Source organism: Pinus tabuliformis, chromosome X (genome assembly GCF_031772625.1).
Source record: "Pinus tabuliformis cultivar Carrire ecotype Pingquan chromosome X, CPIR1, whole genome shotgun sequence".
NCBI classification, from domain to species: domain Eukaryota; kingdom Viridiplantae; phylum Streptophyta; class Pinopsida; order Pinales; family Pinaceae; genus Pinus; species Pinus tabuliformis.
The window spans coordinates 1,739,571,187-1,739,599,138 of record NC_142308.1 but is presented as its reverse complement, the minus strand read 5'-3'; the positions used below and the strand labels follow the sequence as shown (position 1 = coordinate 1,739,599,138).

The window sequence follows — 27,952 nt, the reverse complement described above, 5'->3', positions numbered from 1 at the left end:
AACTTCCCCTTAAAAAAGGAACATTTATTTGTCAAAAAATATATTTTATTGCCTGGACAGACTCGCACTATTTCTACTACAAAACATCTAACTGCAAGAAATAAACATTAGATTTAAGATTGAAATATTCGTTGGAATAAAATTTTCCTAAAGCAGCCATTTTGGAGTGTGAAGGAAATAGAGATTGACCTTTAGAATTAAAACACACGCATTCGCTGTTTTATATATACATTTTGAAGGAAATAGGATTAGCTTTAGGATTGAAACATACACTCATTCACTCTTTATATATTCCAAGTTTGATCGAGTTCAAAAAGAGAGCCATGTTTGCAACTGAGAAATATGTCCCACTAAATCAAGGATTGTGGTATAATAAAAGCTCGTTCCATTTAACTTGAAATGCAATACGATTAAGAAAACCAAGCAAGTAAATCAAAACATGTTCTTTATCAAATTCACGTACTACCATATGTTAAATATTTTGGTTTATAAATATAGAAAAAGAATGATCGGACAGATAAAAATCTCTACATTCCAAAACGCAATAGCCATCATTGTCATTATCAACTATGTGAAAACTTGCACATTCAGGGACCAAAAAATAGTTTTAACATAAAGTAACCACAGAACATAGCCAAGCAAGATTTGAGTCCAAGGATTTGTTCTTTAAATTAAGCGCAAGAGACATTAAGACAAAGGCAAAATTTAAATTGGCATCTTCGGTTGGTTGACTCTATCTACTAATAAACAACACAACAAAATTTCTGTCCTTGGACAGACATGCGAACAAGAATGTAAAATGATGGATATAAAGCTGCAACAAAGCTGAAAGTTTAAAAAAGGGAGGTTCCCTTCCCCTTCTTGTCTCCACCAATCTCAAAATGTTTGCAACGCTGCAAAACAATGAAAGCCAGACGAAGGCATTTGCCCACGTTATATATATGTGAGATTACAACATTGTCGTAAGGCACAACATAGAAAAAGAGGGCATCGTTGAATAGCAACAGAACAGAAAAGATAGAAACTGTTATAAGCTCACCTTGATTGCATGTTGAGAATAATGCTTGCAAGACTGACATTGCAGCTTCAACACAATCTTCTTTGTTGTTTTTGCCTAGTAAGTCAACAAATTGAAATATTATCACATCAGATTCATTGTAGACATTTAAAAAGCTAATATGACCAACTCTTGAAATATTTCAGGTTCCAAAGATGCTGGCAGCACTCGTTAAATATTTATTTACCTTCTTGTGAAACACAGGTTTTGTCTGGCCTCCATAACCTGATTGTTTTCGATCATACCGTCGTTTCCCTAGCAAAATGGAAGTTACATCAGCTTGATTTGCTTTATGAATAGACCGGCACCTTTGGTATCAGTGCAGACAAAAAAGTGAACTTACCTTGAGCAGAAAGACTGTCCTTCCCTTTCTTATACTGAGTAACCTTGTGCACAGTGTGCTTTTTGCAAGCTTTGTTCTTGCAAAAAGTTTTCTTGGTCTTCGGAACATTGACCTATCATCATAATATCAAACAACGCAAAAGTGAGAATACTATTCAACGTGATGATCAAATCATCTAGGATGTCTTCTCACACCACATAATGGGAACGAGAATACTTATCACTTAACTGAAATCATATAATTTACAAAAAGATTGAAAACCATATGCGTTGTTTTTTCCCTTTTTATATAAAAAAATATATTTTCAGAAGTAGAAAAACATTATAATATAGATAGACAGATAATTATATAGACGAGGAGACAGAGAAATTACACCATACCATACAAAATTAAGAACAAAATATTCAAAGATGACATCATACAGTTTGATTTGTGGAAACTTACCGGAGAACATGTTGCATGAAACAGACACAGTTCTAATTATAGATTATTCTTAAGAAGATCCAATTTATATACACTCTCTCTTCACTATTGTTGAAATCATATAATTTACAAAAAGATTGAAAACCATATGCGTTGTTTTTTCCCTTTTTATATAAAAAGATATATTTTCAGAAGTAGAAAAACATTATAATATAGATAGACAGATAATTATATAGACGAGGAGACAGAAATTACACCATACCATACAAAATTAAGAACAAAATATTCAAAGATGACATCATACAGTTTGATTTGTGGAAACTTACCGGAGAACATGTTGCATGAAACAGACACAGTTCTAATTGTAGATTATTCTTAAGAAGATCCAATTTATATACACTCTCTCTCCACTATTGTTGATCATTAGGTATTGTTTAGTCATCCATTAAGAGCTATAAGAATGGGCACACAAGTGCAATTTAGTTTATGCCAATTCTTGCTTTATCTTTTAAGACTTTATTATATACTCACAGCACGACATATTTCACCTTTGAAAGTATAGAAAGTCTTAAAATTGTCTTGTGACTTCTAAGGCTAGGATTTGTACTCTATGAAACTACAAACTATCAAGACTGGCTAAAGGGGTTTTGACCAGGTATATTAAAGATCATGACCGTAAGATTTTTATGCTATAAAACTACAAGCACAGATGGTTAAAAAATAATGACCATGAAATGATGTGCCTCAGTTTTTAGCCACAACAAATTATATTGTCATACACTAATTGTGATGGTAAAGCAGGAAAACCACCACAGTTAACTGTTGCACATGAATTCCAACACGAGACTTTCAATTAGGACCTACACTTCATTAGGGTTAATCTGGATCTTACAGAATTGATCACTCTGTTCAGGATGAAACCTTCATCAGAACAGTTGATCAAGAGGTAGAGCTTCACACCAAAACCCCAAACCATATTTGTACACACGGGTTCATAAATTAATGACTTGCAATATAAAAACTGAATATGGTTTCTGTGATTTCAGAAAGGTGTGTTCCAGCAACCATTTTTTAAGATGACATTCTGTCTTCTTGCTGATTTTTCTGACATGTATGCAGCACCCAGATTTGACACCATTAGGAAAGGCAATGCAGGTAGAATAATAAAATTAAAATATTAAATCCATTGAATTACAAAACAATAAACTTTTAAAACATAGTTGGAGGAACCTCATGTTCACCCCAACATTTCCTCACGAGAAAAGTTTCAGAAATCAAACCACCTTAGAAACAGATCAGAGACTGGTAGACATGTTTCCAAACCAGAAGCTGGCCTTTACTGAACTTATTGGCTGTTTCTGGCCCCCCTCTAAAACCTTATTGGATCTGTTCAATCGCTAAACAGTAAAATTTATATATACAAAAGAAAGGGAAAAAAAATTGCAGGAAACTCCTGTTCACCACAACCTTTCACTTCCAGAAGAGTATCAATAACCAAAATGCCTCAGAATCAACACCCTAATTAAGAGCTGTGAGACACACATGACCCCCCTCAAACACATTGTTGATAATAAAAAAACGAGAAAAAGAGGAGATTAGAGTTCTTTTTTTTTTCACTTACTGGTTCACGGGTACCCGGGTCAGTGGGTAGCCGCTACGTCCAGGGTTTTAAACACTGAGTGGACGCCACCCGAAGGGCATCAACACCCCTCGCCCTATTTACTGACCTAACCCCAAGAGCTTTCGGGATTCGACCCTGTGACCTCCCATTGGCGAGGCACTTGATTTGACCGATTGAGCTAACTCTTGGGGCTATTAGAGTTCTTTTAATATAAGAGAAAACCAAAATAAAGCCTATATGCTATAAGGCAGGTAAATTTCTTACAATTTTGGCATCTCTCCCTCCTTTGTTTCTCACATTTTTTGCATTTTATCCTTCATTTCTGAGCCTACAAGTCTACAACCTACATAACTGTGACCCTAGCATGCATATGATTGCAAGTTTTGCCAGAAATCAGCCCACAACCTACATAACTGAAACCCTAGCGTCCATATGAGCAAAACGAGTTACAAGTTTTGACTTGAAGGTAGAAGGAGGGATGCCTTGAAGATTTTGAACAAAATGGGTGGTCTGGTTCCAAATAATGTTACATATACTACCTGATCAATGACTATTGCAGACAAAATAATCTGCCAGAGGCTTTCATGCCACAGAATGACATGACATGGAAAGGGCTAGTGCTAAAATGGTGACACACAATGACATCCTGAGTTTGAGGATGCCAGGCAACACTAGGTGTAAGATCCAAAACCGGGAAAATCAGAATGGATCTGGACCACTATAGTGTTCCATATAACATTCTCTTTACAATAATTTCCAGATCTAGTACAACACATGCATTTACAATAAAAATATCTGAAAAATAAATTTACCCAAAACACAGAACACAAATCAAACTGTTAATTGCAGCCACTTTATTTTATTACTAACTGTAAAATGATACATGCCAGTACTATTAACCTTGAAGCCCTTGTCAATGGCATCCACAGCGGTTCAACAAATGAAGAACACTTGAGAACCCGGGATGGATCCACCAGACAAATATCACCACAGGGTTTTCATTCGGGGATCAAGTTAGAACTAGCCATGCCAAGTTCTCAACAAATACACAATAAGATAATCAAATTCCGGATGATCCAAGAGCCTTGCTCCTCTCCCCTTTTATAAGCTTGATGGACTCTCTAGAAGCCTATAATTTATTATTTTTCTCTAAAAAGGAATGTGAATACCATGGGAAACAGCAAATACCACAGGCAAATACCATCCATCTTGACCACATCAAAAAAAGAGAATATTACACTAGGTCTGTTGTTGTTGTAAATTTTGATTATATAAATGTGTGTTGTATATATATATATATATATAAAGGCGAGGGAAATGCAACACCCTTGGCTCAACCCCCAAATTGTAATAAATATGTACACATGACACTTAGGTTGTTGAGCCAGTATAGATTAATTAGGATGTGAACTAGGTAATATTGATGCCTGCCTTTGTGTACAAGGGGATTGAGCCTGCAAGAAACTGCACAGATATGTTTCGAGGTTAGAGTGTTTGTGTGGTTAGGTCAAAGAACCTTTGAGCTAAAAGACCAGTGAGCCTAGCAAATGTAACATATAAATGCATATGTATTAATAACTTGCTATGTTACCGCTTGCTATGTTACCGGATCCGTCAGTCCTAGTGGCTAGATCCACAGATCCCCATATCAGAGACGGATTCGGATCGGCCCAGCCACTGTGTCTATGTAGAACTCTTCGACGGCAACACAAAATTCCAAATTACATGACAGCGCAAAATTTCAGAATGAAAAGTCAGCGGACGAATCACACTATAATGGAAAAATCGGCAGAGCTAATAATTAACTAGTTCACTGCCAGCGTTCATTAATTTAAGGAGTCTTTCAAAAGATCCATCACACGGACAAAGAAGACATAAACAAAACTTGAGTATGAACTCCTTAGCTTCTTATGTTGACTTCATAGTTCATATGATCAATATGTGAACTAGCGCATATGCCTTCATACATCTTTCTCAAGGAAGAGATCCTTCTTTTTTTATCATGCTCATTTGATAGAGCATTCAACCATACTATCTGCAACTATATGATGACATGACTTAATCTATCGAACACATGCATACATACCTCTTTTCTTCGTTTGGTCATCAACACTTCCTTCGGAAGCTTCATTTCCTTGCTTGAAAGTGCTTCAACCATGTTGCACTCCTATGTCATCATACCATCATCCTTTTAAGCAAAGGATCCCACACAAGGTGGAATGTAGACCATCAGCGAGACACTTGCTTCTTCCAAGTAGAGGTGAACCTTCTAATGAAGATTCCATTGGAGGACCTTGATTGTCCTCTTTCTGCAAATGCTCCTTCTTATAGATGATGTATGATGATGATTTCTATGCTAGATGACTTTCTTCCAATCATATTACTACTTCAATATGAGCTACTATCATCATGATTGCTACAACCATGTAGACTTTTGCCATGGTAGAAGTCTTTTTCATCTCCTACTTCTTCTTGTTATGCATCTGAGAAACCTTAATAGTGAAGATCTATCCCTTTGGATTTCTTCTCATCAGATTCTTCCACTTCTTCGGTGATACGGGCTTCATTCCTTTCTTTCCTTTTCTTGTTGTCCTCCTTGAATTTATAGGACAATCTCTCTTGTAATTCCCATATTCCTGATAGCCATAATATTAGATCTTTGACATATCAATCTTCTTCTTTTTTTGAGGACCAAACTTCCCAAATTTTCCTTTCCTCCTAGCCATGGCAGCAAATGCTTGAACTTGTTCGCTTGGTCCAACATCAATTTTTGCTTTTAACCTGGTTTCTTCAATCTTACATAACAACCATTGTTCATTGAATGGAGTAGCTTCCTTCTTTCCATGGATGCTTGATACAAAGTTAAGTTGCCCCATTCCTCTAGTACTGCATTGAGCACAATTGTGATCTTTTCTTTATCGGGCATTATTTCCCCCAACTCTTGTAGTTGGTCTCTTATTTGTGATAACCTAATAAAGTATGAGGCTATTTCTTCTTCTTTTAATATCTTCATCTTGTATAGCTTGGTTCTTAAATATATGACTTCTCTAACAGTGCTTACGAAGAATAATTCTACTAGCTTCTCATATATTTCTTTTGATGTGTCCAATTTTGTTACATAAGGAATGAGGGGATCCTTGATGGATTCTATAAGAATCGCTTGAGCCCTTATTTCCCCTTTCATATACTTTGATAATGCTTGATCTTGTTCTTCAGATGGTTTGGAGACTTTACCATTGACATGACTAATAACTTCATTCTCTATGAGGATCAAGTCTATCCTCTTTTTCCATGCAAGGAATATCGATAACCCAGCCAATTTGTTGCTCTCCTTGCAAAATGAAGTCATTTTGATAGTAGATTTAGGCATAAATATAAAGATAATTACTTTTCAAGTGAAAATCTCCTTTGATTATTATATCTTGAAATTGATGCCGTCTTGAAGATGTTGATAATTGAAGATGTTTTTCTTCAAGAATGCTTTGAAAAGTGATCCTTTCTTCAATGAGAGGGAGATTGCTTTGATTTCCTAATTTCAATGCTTCTTCTTACTTTCCTTGGATATAGAGACTTCAAGATGCTTCAATGTGTGGTCCTTCTTTGAGTGGAGGTAGGGTCCCTGAGCTCTTCTTTTCCTTGTGATAATGATTGTAAATTGTGTGAACTTCCCAAGAATGCTTCAAGTGTAGAACCCTTCTTTGAATGAGCTAGAGTTTTGAGGTCTTCTTAGATACTCCTTAGTTCCTTCCTTCAAGATAATGTGTAGACTAGACCTTCCTAATGATTTGATGTCCTCTTTAATGTCTTTGACTTTCTTGATAAACCTTTTGATGATCCTTCTTCAAGTTCCATTTCCTTGTCTTGTCATGATCCAAAATGGATCTAGAATAGACTTCTAAGTCTAAAGTGTTCCTCACAGAGGAAAATGAAAGTCAAGGGTTGCTCCTGGAAATAGTCCCACTGCATAGATCTTGTCATTCTAAATCTACTGCAATTTGAATGGGCTAAAATGGACCTCGGGTGAAGAAGTTATTGCAGAAAGAAGGTTGCCTTTGTCCTTTGGAAAGGAGGCAAATTCTTATGAAAATGGCCTAAAAGGCTCATTGAATAAATCGCATCAGAAAAAGCCAAGGGAAGGACTTAACGCAAGGGCGGAAACCGATCAGCGATATCCGATATATCGGGTCAAAGGTAGGCTGCACTCGATATCAAGACCCGAGGCAGAGCGATATGCGATTGAATCGGTGATCGGGCCGATCGGCGATCGGAGGAGCAGAGGTATAGACCCCGCCGATGCGATACGCGGAGTGCGATATCGGCGATCGGCATAACCAAGGGGAAGAGAGCCCCGGGTCGTTGCGACGGCAATATTGTGACATGTGATAAAGCGATGGGCCGATGTGTGATTGCGCGTGGACCGTTGGATCGGGTGAGTAGACCAACGATCAGGATTCGATCAGGGTGACCGGCAATCGATGGATCACCGATACAAAGGGCCTTCACATGCACCATGCGACTTGCGATAGTGATATGCCAATAAGGGACGGACCCGATGGGTTTATAGACCCAACTTCATAAGTTTTTAAATCCGGGAATGCAGAATTTCTTTGTATTTCATGTGTATTGGGTTTTTTGACCATTTCGCTGTGCGATTGCGATAAGCGATATTTGGACGGACCCAATAGGTTTTTAGGGGCAATTCAATAATATTTGAAGTCCGATTAAATGCTCCATGAGGCGTTTTCCTGTGTATTGTGTTACGTGTTCGAACGCGGGATTTTTGCAGGAGGAAGGCCGAACAATTCAATTTCCGATGCCCACCGGTTCATTTCCATGAGACAGATTCTTTTGTGAAAATGCGTGGTTTTCCATGATGGAGGACTGTAACCAAATGGTTACAAATACACAGAGAACGCATTTGGCAGGGATTCGCTTGGAGGTCAAGCGAGCCACTGATAACACAAAGAGTTATGCTCAGGAGAAGCGCAGAGAAGCCCAAGAGGCTCAGAGATGCTTGAATGCGGAGTGTAAGCCCAGAGGAGGCAGTCTGCGGAGTCAGTGTGACTCAGAAGCAGAGGGTCGCTTGGAGGTCAAGCGAACCCAGAAGCTCGTAAGAGCCAAGAGCCAAAGCCAGAGCCAGAGCCAGAGCCAGAGCCGAGAGCCAAAGCCAGAGCCAGAGCCGAGAGAACAGCAAAGAGATCAATTGATCCAGTTGTTGCTGGTGTCCAAAGTGTGCTGAAGACAGGAGTAGTCCAGACACAGTTAAGAGAATTTTGAGGGAGCCAGAGAAGCCAGAAGCTCAAGAAGCTCAGAGCACTGACTGAAGGAGTCAAGTCCAGAGAAGCCTAGATCTGTCTGCAGAGTATGGACAGCCAGCAGGATAAGATGGTATTCTAAACCCATAGGTTCTGTGTAAACCAATGGAGTTGAGCGTGGAGCTTGTAAAAGAATTTATGCCATAATCCCAGAGAGCCTAGTTGAGTTGACTAGAGCTCAAGGAGACGTAGCCCAAGAGGTTTGGGTGAACTCCATATTATATTGTTGTTATGTGTGATGCTTATTTGCTGCATTGTTTCACTATTATATGTTTTTATATCAGTTTAAGCAAATCAACTTAAAGCACATAAACAGTTTAAAAACAAACACAAGCATACACCTATTTTCAAGCACTTTTTAATTCCGCAATTGGTTAATCATAAGGTCTTGGAAATATTTAAGCTTTGGAAGTGGCAGAGGTTCTTGTAAGCTGACAAGAAGCCTTTAGTGACCCATTTTCATATCATGTCACACCTTAGCTTTGATACCATGTTGAGAAATCCATGGCAGCGAGATTAGGTGACTTCTCTTACTTTGATAACTGTTTCTGATGTATTTTTACTTAACTCGATTATCTCCTCCTTTCACTTGATTATAGTTAGTGTTCTTGTCATCAAACAGCTACCAAACAATAAATAACAATGAGACAAGAGGACACAAGATATAGTCGATCAACCAGGGCCAAAACCTCTACTCTTGAGAGGAAAACCCACAGGAACTCTTCTCTTCTTATAGAACTTCAATTGACAAATTCCAAGACCTATGACCCTTGACCAAGACCCGTCCATGGCCAAGTCAAACATTTCCTTTGTCTTTCCCTAGACCAAGTCAAACCTTTCCTTTGACTTTCCTTTGTCAATAACAAGCCCTAGAAGCACTCAATGGGAATTTGACCTAAAAATAAATTTCCCTTGAGCATAAAACCCATGGCTCAAGAATGACAATAATAAATTTATTTTTATCTTTACAATAATAAATGTATTTACATTTGACAAGATCTTGGAGGGCTGACTCTATTTGACTCAAATAAAATTTTCTTTACAATATGTAACATGCCCAAATGGGTCTTCCATACATGATAATGACCCAATTGACTTGTCAACTCAATAACAAGCCCTAGAAGCACTCAATGGGCGTTTGACCTAAAAATAAATTTCGCTTAAGCATAAAACCCATGGCTCAAGAATGACGATAATAAATTTATTTTTATCTTTACATTAAATACATAAAATCATGATTACATATGTCATTATGAAGATCGAACCTAGTTGCATATTTCAACATCCTGCGGTGGCAGGTCCCTCGATGGTCAAGGTAAAGGAGGAGCACTTTTGTTATTGCATCCTTTATGAAGTAATCCACCATTCCTTGGTGGAGGTGGAGGGAAGTAATGAACCAAAGGAAGTAGCCATATTTCTCTAGCAGAAAACCAAGAGAACCAATGTGAGTTGATTGAGAACTTACAAGATAATTTCTTGCAGAAGAAATATATAGCAAAGATGCAACTATTAGGGAGATTGCAGAAGATCAAAGCTAGCAAATCAAAATACTCCGACGGATAAAGGACCTGGAAATAAGAGCTCTACAATATTCCATATCTGAAATGCTATCTATAAGCTCAAAAGTCAGATATCCTTGGACATGGACAAGCAGCTAGGAAATAGGCCAGAGTGCATCAGAGAAGAATAACCAGGGCAGCAGACCTCAGCCCAACCAACAAGCAAAGATTCATCAATACGAACACCGTGATGATGGTTTTGTTTTCTGTTTTTTACGCTAACTGGAGGATTTTTGGGGTCAGTAAACATAACTTACAACGTTCTTGGTTTATCACTGTGCAATTTTTGTCAATGGGCTTACTGCTAAGGTGGTTCATAAACTTGTAACCACCCCATTTAGACACAATGGTAATTTATGAAGTCAGGAAACAAGTACAACGGCCAAGGTCGTATTGTAAGACCTGGCATAAAATGATCCGTCTGTTTTAGGCACGTGGGCATCGAAGCAGTTCCAATAACAAGTCAGAAATATCATATGAACGAAAGAGAGTGGGAGTTTACTTTTGCTTTGTTGGCGTAGGTTCTTTTAATTTGCCGGTGGAAGAGAGCAGGAGATAATTAAGCAGAGAATAATTCTTGTTGTCGATGCCAGAGCAGCACAAGAAGGGTTGTAGCTCTGTAACCACTACGCTTCGGTCACTCTTGAGTGAATAAATTGTGTTCCTTCTGTGTTCCAACGGAAAATCTCTAATGCGAAATTATTGTAAATCATCGTGTTTGATTTGCCATTCATTATTGTTGTAGCGTAATACATTGAATAATCTGTTCAAAATTAATGTTCTGCTCTGTTTCCAGATATCTACTTATGCTGCTGAACTCTGAGTACCTACCGTGTGTAATTTTGTGTGTGTGTATTTTAATCTATTTTGTAATTCTGCACCCTATTGTAAATCTGTTTCCCAATAGCTACCCACGCAGATCATTGGATTTCAGCGTGGATCCATTTTCTGTAGGAGCAAAAAGCAATGGCAGAAAAGACCATCCTTCAGTGTCTCTGGTTTTATGATGTATATGCATCTATTTGTCCAGCTCAGTACGAGTAATATGCTGTTTTGTTTCATTAAAACAAACAAACAAATGAGAATCAGAAGGATGTCCATGTGAATTTGTAAGTGCTCCTCGAAATCGCCAGGACTTCCCATTTGTCGTACCCTTTGAAACCCTAAAAATGAAACAAGAAGCACACTACTTCTAGTAGTGACAATCGTACACCCTAAAATCACAAGAATTTACAACACAATCTAGCAAACAAACAATGTTGAAGTATCCTGAAAACTAACATCGATTACATCTGGGCGTTCGTGGCCTGAGTCGCGGGTTCAAACCGCAAACAGGCATTTTCACTGGACACCAAAAAACACAGAAACAAATAAAATGAGGATAAGTTGTACCATTGTTACAAAGCAGACGTGGAGCTACTGAAGCTGAAAAACTCATCAGGTGTGCGCCCTGCTCTCTACTCTCTGTTCAAGCAAAGACAATAGAAGCCGGATGAAGATACCCTAAAAAACTAACAATAGAAGCTGGATGAAGATACCCTAAAATAGTTTTTTAGGGTTTTGGAAAAAGGGTTCATGTAGAATGCTAATATTTGTGATAATATCTTAAAGCTTTGCTATTAAAGTTAGCATAATTTTTTATAAAAGATGTTAGAACCATTCTCAACTCCATTATTCCTTTGAAATTAGAGTTTGTACGAACCGCGTTTGAAGGCGTTGTCATCCATGGACTAAAAGGGATGGAGGTTCCTCCGTGGGCTTGGAACCATTATCAACTCCATTACATTTCTTTGAACTTAGGGTTTATACGAACAATGTTTGAAGGTGTTGTGAGGACTTTCCTTATGAGTCTTTTTTTCTGAATTCAAGTTTTTGGGATAGATAATTTGCATATTGAAATTTTTTCAATAGAAATTACATAATAATTTTAGAGTTTACATTTTTCCAATTATCTAATGTGGTTTATGGTCAAGACTAAGATGGAGAGTCTCATCCATGCAAAGAAATTAAATAGACAAACGATGTAAAGAAAATTCAAATCCACGCGAAGAAAGTAAATAGACAAACGATGTAAAGAAAATTCAAATCCACGCGAAGAAAGTAAATAGACAAACAATGTAAAGAAAATTCAAATGGTTGGAATAAAACGTTCAAATTATGAATAAAAATAATATTAAAAATTATAACATTCAATAAAAATTAATTGATTCAAAAAATGTATAAATAATAAAATTATATAAAGATTTAAAATAGAAATAAAATAAATCAAGAAAGGTAGTGTCACTTTTTTGGTTTGAATGGGGTGGCTCGCATTTTAGAGGTTATGAAGATGGCTCTGCGGTTTACTTTATCGTGCCTGAGGCCATTACACGACAAGGGTTAGGGTTTGCCTTTGCACTATAAACACCGAGAAGACTTGCCCGGGAGGTAACTTTATGGAGTTCTCATAGTGCGGCAGACATTTGAACGACAAAGAGATTACTTTTCACCACAACAACAGGTTGTTTTCGATACTGCATACACTAACAAGAGGTTGTCTGTCAAGCGATCGACAGCTCGTGCGTGGTTTCTATATTTTCAGTGAACTATCTATACAATGATAGAGTGCAAATTCGACATGGAGGAAGAGTTGGTAGACTACTCAAAGGATCCCTCCGCGAATATTTCCATTTGGACAAACCCTCCACATCAGCATCAAAAAATGTTATATATCAGTAACTATTATATGCTTTCGTCGAGTGAATATCATTTTTTTATATATAAATACACAAAATATTGTTAAACAATAATGGTTTTAAAAGATGTATACATTATGTACACGAAACAATAAGGCTTAAAAAAATTATTTAACTAGCAATTGCCCCTAAAAGTGCAAAGATACACCAAAGGAATTGAACATGCCTATGATGTTACTGCAAAAATGTTGCAGCAAAGGAAAGATAACAACCTAAAGGGTGGACGATAGAAGGGAGGAAATGTGTTCAAGCTTGCAATAGTCTCACACTTGTGTGAATACTTGTCTGACAGATGTTGCTCAAACCACTTGGCTAAATCATTTTTTTCCAATCATACCACTATGTTAATCTTATAAACATATTATATCCAAGCTATAACATGCAAGGTAATGAGGAGAAACATTATCATAGGTCCCTGTGGGCACTAGCGCACAAAAAATGTAATTGCACAAAGGAAATGACTAAAGTCAGTGTGTGTTGATAATGAGATTAAATAAAGATCATTTTTCACTGGAGTGACCTTCAAATTCCAGGATATTCTGCAATCAACATAAAGAAGGGGGTTTTAGAATCTTAGCTATCTCCTCTAAAAAAATTAAATTAATTTGGAGCCATTAATTCTAGTTTTAAATTTAAATTTAAATTTTGTCTAGCAAAGATTTGTTGTAATTGCAAATTTATGTGCTCTAGTTTACATAATCCAAGTGTCCAAGTAAACTTTCAAAGAATTGTATCCATTTATGCATTCAAAAATACATTTTTAAAAATGAAAAGTCACACATGTTATATGCATATATAGAACCAATATAGATCCATTTTGAAGAGGATTAAATCTTTTGAGGTGCATATTTTTTTTCATGTTTTGCACTCTAAAATAGGTCCCATAGGCTATCTTTAGCCTTGTGGAAATTAAAAAAAAAAATCTTTTTTTCTCATCTTTCCAAAAGTAATTACGATTGCCTTTGCACAGCTCATGTGGGTCCCCCACAATAACGAGTGACCATGTAAGTTAACCATAGTTAATAAGTCTTTATGTCAAGGATGGTCATTCCTAAACAAAAAAATTACCCAATAACGTTTCAGGTTGAACACGATTTAAGATGGGACTTTATCATAATTAGTTAAAGCAATTTTGTGTGCGAGTTATCTTAAAAATCCCCAAAGCCATAATTTTTATACGAATTTGACCAAAAATTTAGATATTTTCTGTTATATAAAAAAATTGGTCAAGTTATGATCTAGTTGTAAATTGGTTGAAAAAATATATAAATTAAGCCCATTTAATTTTTCAATTAAACATTTTATATCATTTTACCTTTAAAAAACTCTTAAAAACCTAAAGGAAATATTTAAAAATGCATAATTTAATGTAAATATTATCATGTTTATTAATATGCTAGCATCAAGAATAGTGTAAAATGCCATGGCAAAAATGCCTTGTTTAAATCAAATTTAATTTAAGGTGTTTCTTCCCCACTACATCATAGTTATCATGGATTTTAAAACATGAAGCTCCATGACTTCATCCTAAAAATGAATATATTTAGCTTTTATTTATGATATATAAATAAATATTCCACTGCACATTACACATATCATAATCAACCTACGTAAAACCCTTATACCTTTCCTAGTTCCAAGATGAAGATAATTCATTATATTTTAATAAAATAAGAACTCTTTTCTCGTAAAAGTTTTTATGACTTCGATAATTTATCTGTTGCATGAGCATGCTTATTTATAGTTTAGTTTAAATGTCATATTATAGTGATGCATATTAATTTCTTATTTCTTAATAATTTAAACATGTAATATAATTGTAAAAAGTAAGGTTATCAAGTTTTTATTAATATAATGATTTAAATGTGATTTTTTAAAAAATAATGCTAGTTAAAAGTGAATTTAATTAACTTGATTTTTTTTATAAATAACTTAAAAAGTAATTATATTTAAAAAAATAAAATAGTTATCCTCGATGGGGGTGTCAAACACTTGGAACCATGTGTCACATGAAGAATGACATTTGGCATAAGGTATGAGCGGAGGAGGGCAAACATTCAACCCTTCCATCACGTTGTGGTTAATTTCTCTACATTTGAATGTGTGAAACATCTAAGGAATAATACCGTCTTGAGGATCAATGGTGTGCAACATTACGGTGGTTAAGTAGTATGGCGCATGGAGCAGTCTGGGTGTTTCTTGGCTCATTGAGGGATACAAATTTACCTGTGTTCTCATTTCTTAGGGTCGTGTGGGTATGGTGGTGGTCTTCTGTTTATCGCTCCTCCTGTGGGCTCAATAAGGTAACAACTCTTTCCCTATTGCTCTGGGTGAAACTTTCCCTTTCATTCCTTGGCTGGAGGGTGTGTTGTTTGAATATCTAGTCGGTTCTGGGCGTTGATTTTTTGGGCCTGCATGGAATCTTGCTTTGGCATTTCGGGTGGTGGTTCTTTGTTTGTTTGTGTAAGGTGTCTGTTGCTTTTATAAGTGGCACTCATGCTTCTGGTGGTGGTGGTTTTGCTCAGGTGGAGGTTTTAGTGCTGGTGTTGTTTTGGCTCTCTAGCGTAGCCATTTCCTGGCTTTTCCTTCCTAGGGTCGTCGATAGAAGAATTATCTTCGGTGAAGTGATCTGAATTTGATCATATTAGTAATGTTATCCTAATTCCCCATTCAGAAATAAACCCAAGATGCTTATCATTTGCTTTTTCAAGTGCTTAAGGATTCAAAAACTTTTGCAATTAACAGATTCCCATGAGAGTTTCTTATGTAAATGTTATAAATAATTCAACATAAAAACATATGTTGAACAACAACAATATAACAACAATGAACATCAATATACAACACACAACAATAACATGATAAAGGAGTTCACTCCTCTTGGGCTACGTCTCCTTGGTCCAGCTTCCAATGGCTTGGGCCTCTCTATTATGCTCAAATTACATCAAAAGTGTGTTTACAATGCTCAGATGCCTTTGAAACCTGTCTCAATGAGTTCAAAATACTCAAAAATGGCCATCTAGCCTCTTTTTGCATCCAATTTGGATAAGAACTGAAGAAGTTATGACTTCTCCTAGTTTCTCCACTAATTGTTCCACAAATTGCTCTAAAACCGACCAAAACCCCTTTTCCACTCCAAAATTCGCTAAGGAATCAAAAATTTCACCGCACCATGGGCCATATTGCAATCGCAATCAACAAAGTTGCGGGCCCTTAACACAATGAAACATTGTTATGCGGTGTTGCAGACTCGATGGGTTAATTAACTACAACTTATAATATCCTGTGTCTGAAAAACTCCCGCTTATCGCAATCAGCAAGTTCAACACCCGAAGGTTTTGTTACACAAAAACACTGCGATTGCAGACCCACTGGGACTTTAAATTGTAGCATATAAGATTATTGCATCCAGGTCTATCGTTATCAAAACTCCATTACGCCGAGGCCGATTCGTGTTTCCGATGTGATTACGATATGCGATCGCATTGAATCGCAACTCCTAACCTCGCCAAGGTCGATAACATGTTATGTTCTCCCCTTCACCGATTGCGATTTGCGATTATCTCATCGCATCGAACCCCAAATTTGTCGAGGGCCGATTTGTAACACCGAAACAATTACCACTACAATATACAATTTGCAAGGGCCAATAGCGGCCTGTCACTTGATGCCTCCTTATTCACTAAAGACTTGCCACATAATCCCAACCCTGCCATGTAGGCAAGTCAAACCTGAACTTTGACTTGCTCTAACTTCTGCATACGAACTCGGCTTTGAGTGTCGTTTGCACCATTAGATTCAAAATGACGAGCTCTTCAATCTGAAGTTGAGTTTGACAAGATTCCGACACTTTCATTCTATAGCATAATTTTAAGCCCCTGATCACTCCTCCCCACTAGAAGCCTTTTGGATCCCAAAAGGATCACTTTCAGTTATTGAACACATGAGGGCATTGTTCCCTCACCTTCCCAATTTCAATCCATTTGGCCTTTTGATGGATGTGTTCCTTTGAGACCCACCCAAAGGTAATCAATATTTCCTCTTTTAGTTGTCCTTGTCCTTCTGTCAAGTATAGTGTCTTGCTGAAGAATATAAAGGTATTCTGGAGAAAAGTCTTCAATAGATGGAATTTGTACATTCTCTCCTTGATCTTCAATCAAAGGAGATTCATACAATCTCAAATTTTCAACATTAACATCATGATAAATTTGCATATATGAAGGCAAATCAAGCCTGAAAGCATTATTACCAATCTTTTCCAGAATTTTAAATGGAACATAACGAATTGGTTTCAACTTTTTACCTTCACCTTGAAGCCTTTCCTTGCTAATGTATAACCAAACTTCATCACCTACTTCAAACTGATGATCCACACGATGCATATCATGCCTTGCCTTATTCTTGCCTTGACTCTTTTCTAGTTGTTCTTGAACTATTTGGTGAATCAACTAAATTTGCTCAATGAATTTCTTTGCCCTGTCTATGTCACTATATCCATCTACAACTACATCTTTCTCAAAGATGAAATCCAAAGGCGTTATAGGCAAATAACCAAGACATGCCTTAAAAGGCGAAGTTAGAGTAGACGGGTGTTTTGCTCGGTTGTGAGCATGCTGAATATAATGCAACTGTTCATCCCAGAAATTAGGATGTTAGCTGCAATATCCTCTTAGTAAATGAATTATTGTCCTATTTACCACTTTAGTTTGACCATCTGTTTCTGGATGGGAAGCTGTACTTTTCTTCAACTTGGTGTTCATCAAGTTCCATAAACTTGACCAAAAATTCCCAACAAATCGAGAATCACGATCACTAACAATAGAAGTAGGCAATCCAAAATGAACCCATACATTTTGAAAGAAAAGTTGAGTTGTTTGTTCAGCTATAATTTTCTTTTTACAAGGCATTAATATGCACATCTTGTTGAACCTATCCACAACTACATACAAATAATCATGACCTTTCCATGACAAAGGAAGTCCTCCTACAAAATCCATAGAAACACTTTCCCATGGTCTTGAAGGCACTGGAAAGCGATGTGTACAATCCCAGTTTCCTATTACTAAGCTTACTAATTGTGCACAATGAACAACCTCTTATAAAATGTGACACACTTTCAAGCATACGAGGCCAATAAAAATACCTCTGACGATTTGCCACTCTTTTACTTGCACTGAAATGTCCAGCAATAAGAGAAGTGTGCGCTTCCCTTGTGACATTTACTCTATCTCCCTGTGGAACACAAAGTTTTCCCAAATGATACAACAAATTATCATGTACATGGTAGTCTAATTCCTCAACTTGGTGGCCTTAACACATGACATAAACTTGCAAACAATTAAATTTTCTTTCACAAAGCAAATCTAGTAAGCAAAACCAGTGCTTTGATACAAACTTGATTTGAATTGGAGCAGATTAGTAATGTTATGATAATTCCCCACTCAAAAATAAACTTGAGATGCTTATCATTTGCTTTTTCAAGTGCTTAAGGATTCAAAAACTTTTGCAATTAACATATTCCCATGAGAGTTTCTTATGTAAATGTTATAAACAATTTAACATAAAAACATAGGATGAACAACAACAATGAACATCAATATACAACACACAACAACAACATGATAAAGGAGTTCACCCCTCCTCGGCTATGTCTCCCTTGGTCCAGCTTCCAATAGCCTAGGCCTCTCTATTATGCTCAAATTACATCAAAAGTGTGTTTACAATGCTTATATGCCTCTGAAACTTGTCTCAATAAGTTTAGAATACTCAAAAATGGCCATCTAGCCTCTTTTTGCATTCAATTTGGATAAGGACTGAAGAAGTTATGACTTCTCCCAGTTTCTCCACAAATTGCTCTAAAACCAACCAAAACCCCTTTTCCGCTCCAAAATTCACTAAGGAAGCTAAAATTTTGTTGCACCGCGGGCCATATCCTGTCGACCATATCACAATCACAATCGGCAAAGTTGTGGGCTCTTAACATAGTGAAACGTTTTTATGCAGTGTTGCAGACCCGACGGGTTAATTAACTGCAACTTATAGTATCCCACATCCGAAACCTCTTGCTTATCGTAATCGACAAGTTCAACACCCAAAGGTTTTATTACACGGAAACACTGCGATTACGGACCCTCTAGAACTTTAAATTGTAGAATATAAGATTATCGTGTCCGAGTCTATCGCTATCGAAACTCCATTATGCCAGGGCCGATTCTTGTTGCTGATGCGATTGCGGTATGCGATCACATCGCATCTCAACTCCTAACCTCGTCGAGGCCGATAACCTATTTTGTTCTCTCCTTCACCGATTGCGATTGCAATTTGCGATTACCTCATCGCATCGCAACCCTGAACCCGTAGGGGGTACGATTTATAACACCGAAACACTTACTGCTGTGATATGCGATTTGTGAGGGCAAATGGCGGGCTGCACTTGGCGCCTCCTTATCCGCTAAAGACTCATCAAATTTAAGCTTATTAAATACCATAGGAGTTGTGGTCCATTACTTATAAAGCCTACGTGAGGCCTCCATCGCTATCTTTATTGGCGTCCTTAGTTACTACAGTGGCTGCCTCTTATAATTTGTGAAAGAGATTACACCAATGTTGATGGAAAAATATTAAAATTCGTTAAAGATTTTGCAATGAGTATCCTGGTATTACTTATCTTTCTAAGGTAGCTTCTCATTGTTTTGCCTTCGATGAAATTGATACCCCAGTTTTGTGTCAAACACAGAGAGGCAATGGAAGCTACCTAGCCCTTGCTTGAAGTGAACTTGGATAATTGAAGAAGTGCAAATGGCCACACGTGACTTATGAAAAGTTAGGTTCGGAATCTGGTAATGCCAAGTAGTAATTTGAAACAGTTAGGGGAAGGTCTCTTGTCTCTTTGAAACCTTCAAACTAGAAAAAAATGGCAAAAACATAAGAAGGTGATAATGGAGGGAGATTCAAAGTAATTAAAAGATATAATGAAAAGGGAAACGTTGATAAAGACTCATGGTACTTGAAAGGTCAAATAATATAGGCAAAGGAAACAGTTAAAACTTCAACTAGATAAGAGGGGAGCTAATCAGGTGCCAGACTTGTTTGCAAAAATTGCCTCTAAAGAGAGGGAGTTGAACTCATGTTCAGAACATTGGTCCCTAGAAAGTATGAAGCAAGTTGAGGATTGGGAGGCAAAATAAATTTTAAAATAGTCTCTATTACAGAACTTATTAAGAAGACCTTAGGGGGAGGTGAGCTAAAATGGAATTCACATTATAATCATCATTATAATTTTCTTATATCATTCCTGCATAGCAACCCAAGATTAAATGTCAATGAATTTTTACTCAGTCCAGGTTTAATGTGGGTGAAAGAACAACCCTTCCCTTGTGCTGAATTCAGTGGAGACATATCATTCTCAGGCTACCAATGGAAGGCACTCCCGTCTACACCTCAACCATGTTGGGAGTTTGAGCAACAACTATGAATGCTGGCAGAAGAGAGAAAATGTGGGAAGGGGTGGAGGACCAATGGCAATGAGCACACAGGGTAAAGGTAAGGGTAAAGGTCGAGGTTGACAAGACAATCCCTACTTTGGAAGCAACTCAACATGTTGTGATTACGGCCCAATTATCCAAAAGTGTCAGCAACCAGGGAAAAGCCAGACTTTCTGTGGCAGATGGGAGGAGAGCAGGCTTAGGCCCAAGTTACACCTATGACCCAGAGATGCTAGCCACAGAAGTAGAAGAAGCATACCATAAATTGTGGCAAGTCGAAGGCGAGCAAAGGTTAGGTCCCATGCAAAGGTGACAGGACCCTAGATGGTCAAGACAGAGGATGAGCACTTTCATTTTGCTACTTTTATGAAGTAAGAAATAGACCATTCTTTGGCAAGGGTGGGGAAAGCATTCAAACAAATGGAGGTAAACTGAGAGGTAGTTGTACAGTCTGGCAAAGGACCAGGAGAATCAAAGTAAGTTGATTGAGTCCTTCCAAGATGATTTCAGGCATATGAAGGATAGCAAAGATGCAAGTATGAGTGAGAATGTGAGATTGCAGAGGAGAAACAGGCACAAACCGAAAATATTTCTACAGATAATGAACCAAAAATAATAAACTGAGTAATATCCCTTACCAGAGTTGTCATCTATAAGCTCAAAAAGGCATATATCCTTGGACATTGGCAAGCTACTAGGAAATAGGGTAGACTACATCAAGGAGTACAGCAAAGCCAGGGAAGCCAATCTCGGCCCAAGCAATAGTTGATGATCCATCCGTAACAAAGTAGAAATGATGATGTTTTCAGTTTCGTATGCTAATCTGAAAGTTTTATATTCAGTAAATTTAAGAACCTTTAGTTGCTTCTTGTTAACTATTGGACAAATTTTGTCAACGGGCTTACTGTTAAGATGTTGCACAATCCATGTCGCTCAAAAAGGCAATAGACCAGACTACATCAAGGAAGCACAACACAGCCAGTGAAGTCAATCCCAGCCCAAGCAACAGTTGAAGATCCATCAATACCAAAGTAGTGAAGATAATGTTGCTTTCAGCTTTGTATGCTAATCTGGAGGTTTTTGGTCGGTAAATTTAAGAACTTTCAGTTGTTTGTGGTTAATCATTGCATAAACTGGAAATGGGCTAATTGTTAAGGTATTGCATAATCCATGTAGCCCCTCCATATGGTCATTTAGAATCAACGGCAATTTCTGAAGTCAGGAAATGACTATAACTGCGCAGGCCAGATTAAAAATGCTAATATTTAATGATCTGTTCATTTAAGCCACGTGGGAACAGAAGACACCTTGACATAACGAATCATCAAAATCATATTGAACAAAACAATTGGGCATTTACTTTTGGTGAATACATTGTATTTCTTCCTGTCCTTCGGGCCCCAAAAAATACTGGAACAAACGAGTTAAGAAGATGCCTCTACGTAAGGAGAAAATGTATCTCCTGATGTAAAACTCACTTGGATGGAAGCAGGTCTCAAAGCCGTACAACAGGGGACATCTGACTTGGTTTGAAAGACTCCTTCTAACAAGTGTGGCTAAGCCAGTTTACAGCAGGGGCAAAGCTCAACATTCAGCAATTTGATGGGAAAATATAGGAATAAAAACTGAATAATTGGTTAAAAACTAAGTTACCGGATCCGGCCACGGCAGGTGGAGTATTGCCGGATCCACGGATCTGAACCGGATCCGGATCCGGATACTCCAAAAAACGGCGAAAAATACGTATTTTTAAAATCGCGGATTTTTGAAACGGCTCAACTTTACCGGATACGGATCCCGCCGGTGGCCGCCGGAAGCGGTGATAGGTGGCCGAAAAAGTTAAAAAGCAGATATTTTTTTAGGTTTTTGTGGTCCCGCACCCGCATATATTATAACGTTTCTTTTGTCCGACTCTACTGTTTTCTTTTGTCGCCATTCATTCGTTCCGACCGCCGGCCCCTCCTGCACAGGAATATTTGGTTGCGGGCTTAACTCCGGCCCCACTGCACGCAGCACCTGGTCAGGCGCCGGTTCCCCTGCACGCGGTGTTAACACAGTCGGGCAGACTGTTCACGGCAAAAGTTTAAGCGTTAACAGGTATTAAGTGTTAATATATTATAGTTCTGAACTATAATATATGTATCATTGTTGTATGACTGTGCGTGAACAGGTATTAAGCGTGTGCTGTATTATTTATTTCAAAACAAATAATATGTATTTATTTCAGAACTAAAACGGTAATATATGTATTATATTAATGTTTTATGTTTATATGTTCAAATCGTTCTTATGTTTATTATTTAATATTTATATATATATATATATATGTTATATATATGTTATATTTACTGTATGTTTATTGTTGTTTAAACTTTAATGTTGAATATATTAAATAATTAACGTTTAATAACAGTTATAATATATATTAATATAACAGTTATTTGATTTGTTAATTTATTTAATATTTATATTTATATGTTATATTAATATAACATAATAATAACAGTTATATTAATATTTAATATATGTTATTTAAATTTTTTAAATGTATTTAAATTTTAAATTTAATTTTTTTTAATGTATTTACAATTTAATTTTTAATTGTTTATAGATAATATTAATATATTATAATTTGATTTTTAAATGCAGTTGCAAGTAACTCTATACCATTATCATAATGGAACCATCACAAGATTCACAACATGAGCATGGTGAAGGGGAAATCATCAAAACAGATCCAAAATCTCCTCTGTGGCAGTATGTGGAGATTATTGGAAAAAATCCCGGAGGTGGTTCATTTAAATGGAAGTGCAATGAATGCCAAGATATAAAAAATGGCTCATATACTAGAGTGAAGGCCCATCTCACCGGTCAAACTAACACAGGGGTGCAAGTATGCACCGGGCCAAAAGATGCAAATGGAAAACCTGGCCAAGGTTTGAGTCCTGGAAAAATGAAATTCTATGCATCTTTGCAAGAAGCTACTGATAGGAAACTTGCTAAGGGAAAACACCCTGTGCAAAGTTCTACAACTAGGGCTCCATTGCCATCTAGGCTTGCTGCTACATCTAATAAAAGGGCCACTCTAGGCCCTCTTGAAGCGTGTTTCAATAATCAAGGTAGAGACATCGCTGATGAACATGTAGCTCGTTGCATCTATGCAAATGGGCTAGCATTCAATTTGGTTCGTTCCCCTTACTGGCAACAAATGATTAAGGCAGTTAATGAAGCGCCAAAGGGGTACAAAAGCCCTGGATATGAAAAGGTCCGCACTACCTTGTTGGCATCAGAAAGGCAATCCGTGGATAGACAGCTACAGGCAATCCGGGATACATGGGCAGAAACAGGGGTGTCCATCATTTCTGATGGATGGAGAGACCAAAGAAACCGCCCATTAATTAATGTTGTTGCAATATGCCCCCAAGGGCAATGTTTTTGAAGGCTGTTGATTGCAGTGGAATAGAGAAAGATGCATCTTTCATATCCACAATTCTTATTGATGCAATAGAAAGTGTGGGGCCACATAATGTTGTCCAAGTCATTACGGACAACGCACAGGTTTGTAAAGCTGCAGGTTTGATTGTAGAGGGTCGATATGACCACATCTTTTGGACTCCATGTGCAGTCCATTCATTGAACCTGATGCTTGCCAAGATTGGTGAGATTGAATGGATTAATGAAATATATGTAGCATCAAAAGAAATCCAAATGTTCATAACAAATCATTCAATGTCCCAAGCCATTTATCGGGGTTTTGCAAAGTTGGAGCTACTAAAGGTAATTTTTTTAATCAATACTATTTGTATTAGAAATAATGAAATTCTTATTTTTAATTACAAATTTATATATAGTTTCTCATTTGAGATTTGGCCTTTTGAAACTTATAGGTTGCTAAAACTCGTTTTGCCTCCCACACTCTTGTCATAAAGAGACTTGTGGAGGTGAGACAAGCACTACAAGCAATGGTCATTGACCCTCTTTGGGAATCATGGAGGACTTCCACTTCTGATAGAGGGCAAAAAATCAAGTCCATCATTCTTGATGATGCATGGTGGGACAAGGTTCAATATCTTCTACGGTTCACTGAACCAATCTTGACCTTGATCAGGGCATTTGATACAGATACACTTTGCTTGGGGGAAGTTTATAAAAACATTGATAGTATGTTGGAGAGGATAAGGGAAATTATCAGGGCAAGTGAAAATGACCCTCGTGAAACATTCTATTATTTAGTGAAGGACATAGTTACAGAAAGGTGGAACAAAATGACCACGCCATTACACCTTCTGGCATATGCATTGCACCCTAAATACTATCATTCTAAAACTTTGTCTTTACCTGGTAGAGCAGCACCAAACAAAGATTCTGAAGTGGTACAAGGATACAAGACAGCCTTGAAGAAAATTTATAGAGATATGGGAGTTGCAATGGAAGTCCGCCAAGAATTTGGAGGGTTTGTACAGTCTACTGGTAGCTTTTCAGATCCAGTAGCTATGGATGATCGAGGACATCTTGATCCTATTACTTGGTGGGGCTTCCATGGTGGGGATAGCATTCATCTGTCTACTCTAGCCACTAGGTTGTTATCACAGGTTGCTAGTTCCTCATCAGCTGAGAGGAATTGGAGTACATATGGCTTCATCCATTCAGTGAAGCGAAACAAGTTGGGAGCGGCAAAGGCTGAGGACCTTGTTTATGTTCATTCCAACCTCCGTCTTCTATCACATGTTGAACCAGAGTATAAAAAAGGTCTGAGCAGGATGTGGGATGTGGAGCCTGAGATCTCTGACTTGAAACTGACACTGAATGCCATGACTCACCTCAACCTACTTGAGGATATTGTTCCACCACCGGTCCAGCCTACTGATGCAACTTCCTACATTCCAGGACCCCCATCATCTATTCATGATGTAGAGTTGCAATATGCAGAAGATATAGATCCATTTGAGGATATGTAAATGTATTTACTATTATCATTCATGATATTATGAATCATGATCCTTGGACCTTTTTGTTACTTTGTATGAGGGACGATGCACCATTTCAATGTTTTAATCTTCATATTTATGATTTTATCATTCAATGTTCTAAAAATGTTTGATGGTTTCATGGAGTATTTGATTTTTTAGCTTTAAGGTGTTTTTTAAAAGTTTAAATATATATAGATATAGATATAGATATAGATATAGATATAGATATAGATATAGATATATATATTGATTGTACGTGACGTATCCTTGTCGTATCCGGATCTTAGATTTTCAAAAAACTAGCGGATCTGGATCCGGATCCGTATCCGTATCTGTATCCGTATCCAAATCCTGGTAACTTAGGTTAAAAAGGCAGCTTGAGGTTTATTTCAGCCAAAGAATATAATGATGTGCAAAAAATTACCTCTGTGTGCCTTAAACTGTTTGTAGCATGCTTCCCTGTGGTGGGAGACCTACTTCCAACATTAGCAACAGCAAAGGAATGCAGCTGTAGAGTAACTTCAAACTTCGAAGATATGATTTGCAAGAAATTGTACGTAGTTGGGTATGTCAGAGGACAGCAAATTCAATGGCAGTATCTCAGGCAACGTCATGAACAATCTACAAGATTAGACTGCCAGTTTCCAAAAATTAGCTATCTTGCTAAACATTTCAGAAGATGAACTTAGTGTTATTATTAAACACATTGAAGGCCCTCACATCTATATCCAACACAACTGGGATTACTTGATATACGAACATTAGACAAGGCTAAGCCCTGTATATTGAGATGAAAGGGAAGAACATGCAAGCATTCAGGGAGCAAAAGAATTCTTTCCATACAGCCCGGGCAAAATATCCAACACAACTGGGATTACTTGATATACAAACATTAGGCAAGGCTAAGCCCTGTATATTGAGATGAAAGGGAAGAACATGCAAGCATTCAGGGAGCAAAAGAATTCTTTCCATACAGCCCGGGCAAAGCAACGTGCAGATGGAGAGATGGCTCCTAAACAATGCAGTCATTGCCACAAGATTGGCCACACCAATGAAGACTGTTGGCCACTACATCCGGAGCTCCTTCCAAAGAACCGTGACGGCAAGAAATTCATGATGGTTGAGGTAAGCGAGAAGGATGCCAAAAAAAAATTGTTGGCAGATGCCTAACGCTTCAATAAGAAAAAGTTGGGAACAACCCGTTAGCGTAATCCGCGTCGAAGTGTTGAGGAAGGCCATCAATACTTCCTTGTGTTCTTTTCGCCAGAGGAAGAGAAACAGGGTAGAGATGAATCTGCAGAAGAGGAAGTGGTTGCACTTAGAGAGGCGCAGGCCCGAGTAGAGCAGGCAGATCTTGCTTGCAGTGCCAGGCCGCAAGAAGGGTTGTAAACTCTGTAACCACTGTATTTAAGTCCCTCTTTAGGGAATAAATCTTGTTCATATTGTGTTCTTACAAAAAGGCTCTTATGCGAAAATGTTGTTAACGTGATGTTTGATTTGCCATTCATTACCAATGTAGCTTAGTCCACTGAATAATCTGTTCGAAATCAATGGTCTCCTGTGTTATAGGACATCTTATTTATGCTGCTGAAACATACTATGTGTATATATCCTGTTTTGAGCATTTAACTCCATTTAGTAAGGAGGGTGAACAGTTATCATGCATCTATTGAAATATGTTTTGTAGTTTTTGTTTCATTACTGTAAAATCATTTTAGAAAGAGTTGCCCACGCAGATCATTGAATTTCAACGTGGTTCTAGTTGTCCATAGGGGTAAAACAGTAATGACAAAAGATGCAGTCCTCCAGCGACTTTGGTTTTATGTATATAGCTTGGTAAAAGTAACATTGTTTTTTTTCATTAAAACATAGTAAATAAGGATGGCCGTATGTAGTTTAAGATAATGCTCAAAATCGCCGGGACTTCCCATTTCGCCGTACCTTTTGAAACACTAACATTGAAACAACTAGCACACTACTTCTGGCAACAACCGTCTTGAAGCCCTAAAATCACAACAAATTATAGAGTATTTCTGGGGATAACAACGACATAGCAAACAAGCATCGACTAGGCCTGAGTGTGGAATCGCGTGCAGTTATTTTCACTGGCAGGCAGTGGCTCGGGCAAAACCTAATCTATCAGTAAGGTAATAATCTGAGTCCGTGAAAGGAGATAACATAAAATTTTCATTAAAGCTCAGAGATTCGAAAGATCCATCACACGGACAAAGAATACATAAACAAATAAAATGAGAAGAAGCAGTACCATTGCTACGATGCAGATGCAGATGCAGACCCGTTAGTAATCTCGTCGTCCTCCTCTGTGCTTTCGTTACTCGCCGCTCAACGAAAGACTAATAGGAGCCGGTAAGGCTTTTATACGAATAAAAATGTGTATTTTAGGGTTTTGGCAAGGGTTTACACAGCGAAATCATGCTCTGTAAA

General features: G+C 37.5%; 1 protein-coding gene across 2 annotated transcripts; it reads right to left on the bottom strand.

Annotated features, from left to right (window-relative positions):
• Nucleotides 1-554: 554 nt before the first annotated feature.
• Nucleotides 555-27,952, bottom strand: LOC149146750 (large ribosomal subunit protein eL42z/eL42y-like). 2 transcript variants are annotated; one of them, XM_089446666.1, is made up of 6 exons: nt 27,774-27,952; nt 18,197-18,285; nt 1,401-1,512; nt 1,245-1,312; nt 1,040-1,114; nt 555-893 (listed from the first exon to the last, which is right to left on the bottom strand). In XM_089446666.1, the coding sequence occupies exons 1-5, from the start codon at nt 27,774-27,776 to the stop codon at nt 1,087-1,089; spliced, it is 300 nt and encodes a 99-aa protein (XP_089302792.1). In that variant the 5' UTR covers nt 27,777-27,952; the 3' UTR covers nt 555-893; nt 1,040-1,086. The 2 variants fall into 2 exon arrangements, with proteins under 2 accessions (XP_089302792.1, XP_089302791.1); XM_089446665.1 differs by lacking the exon at nt 18,197-18,285 and having other exon boundaries at nt 27,774-27,942.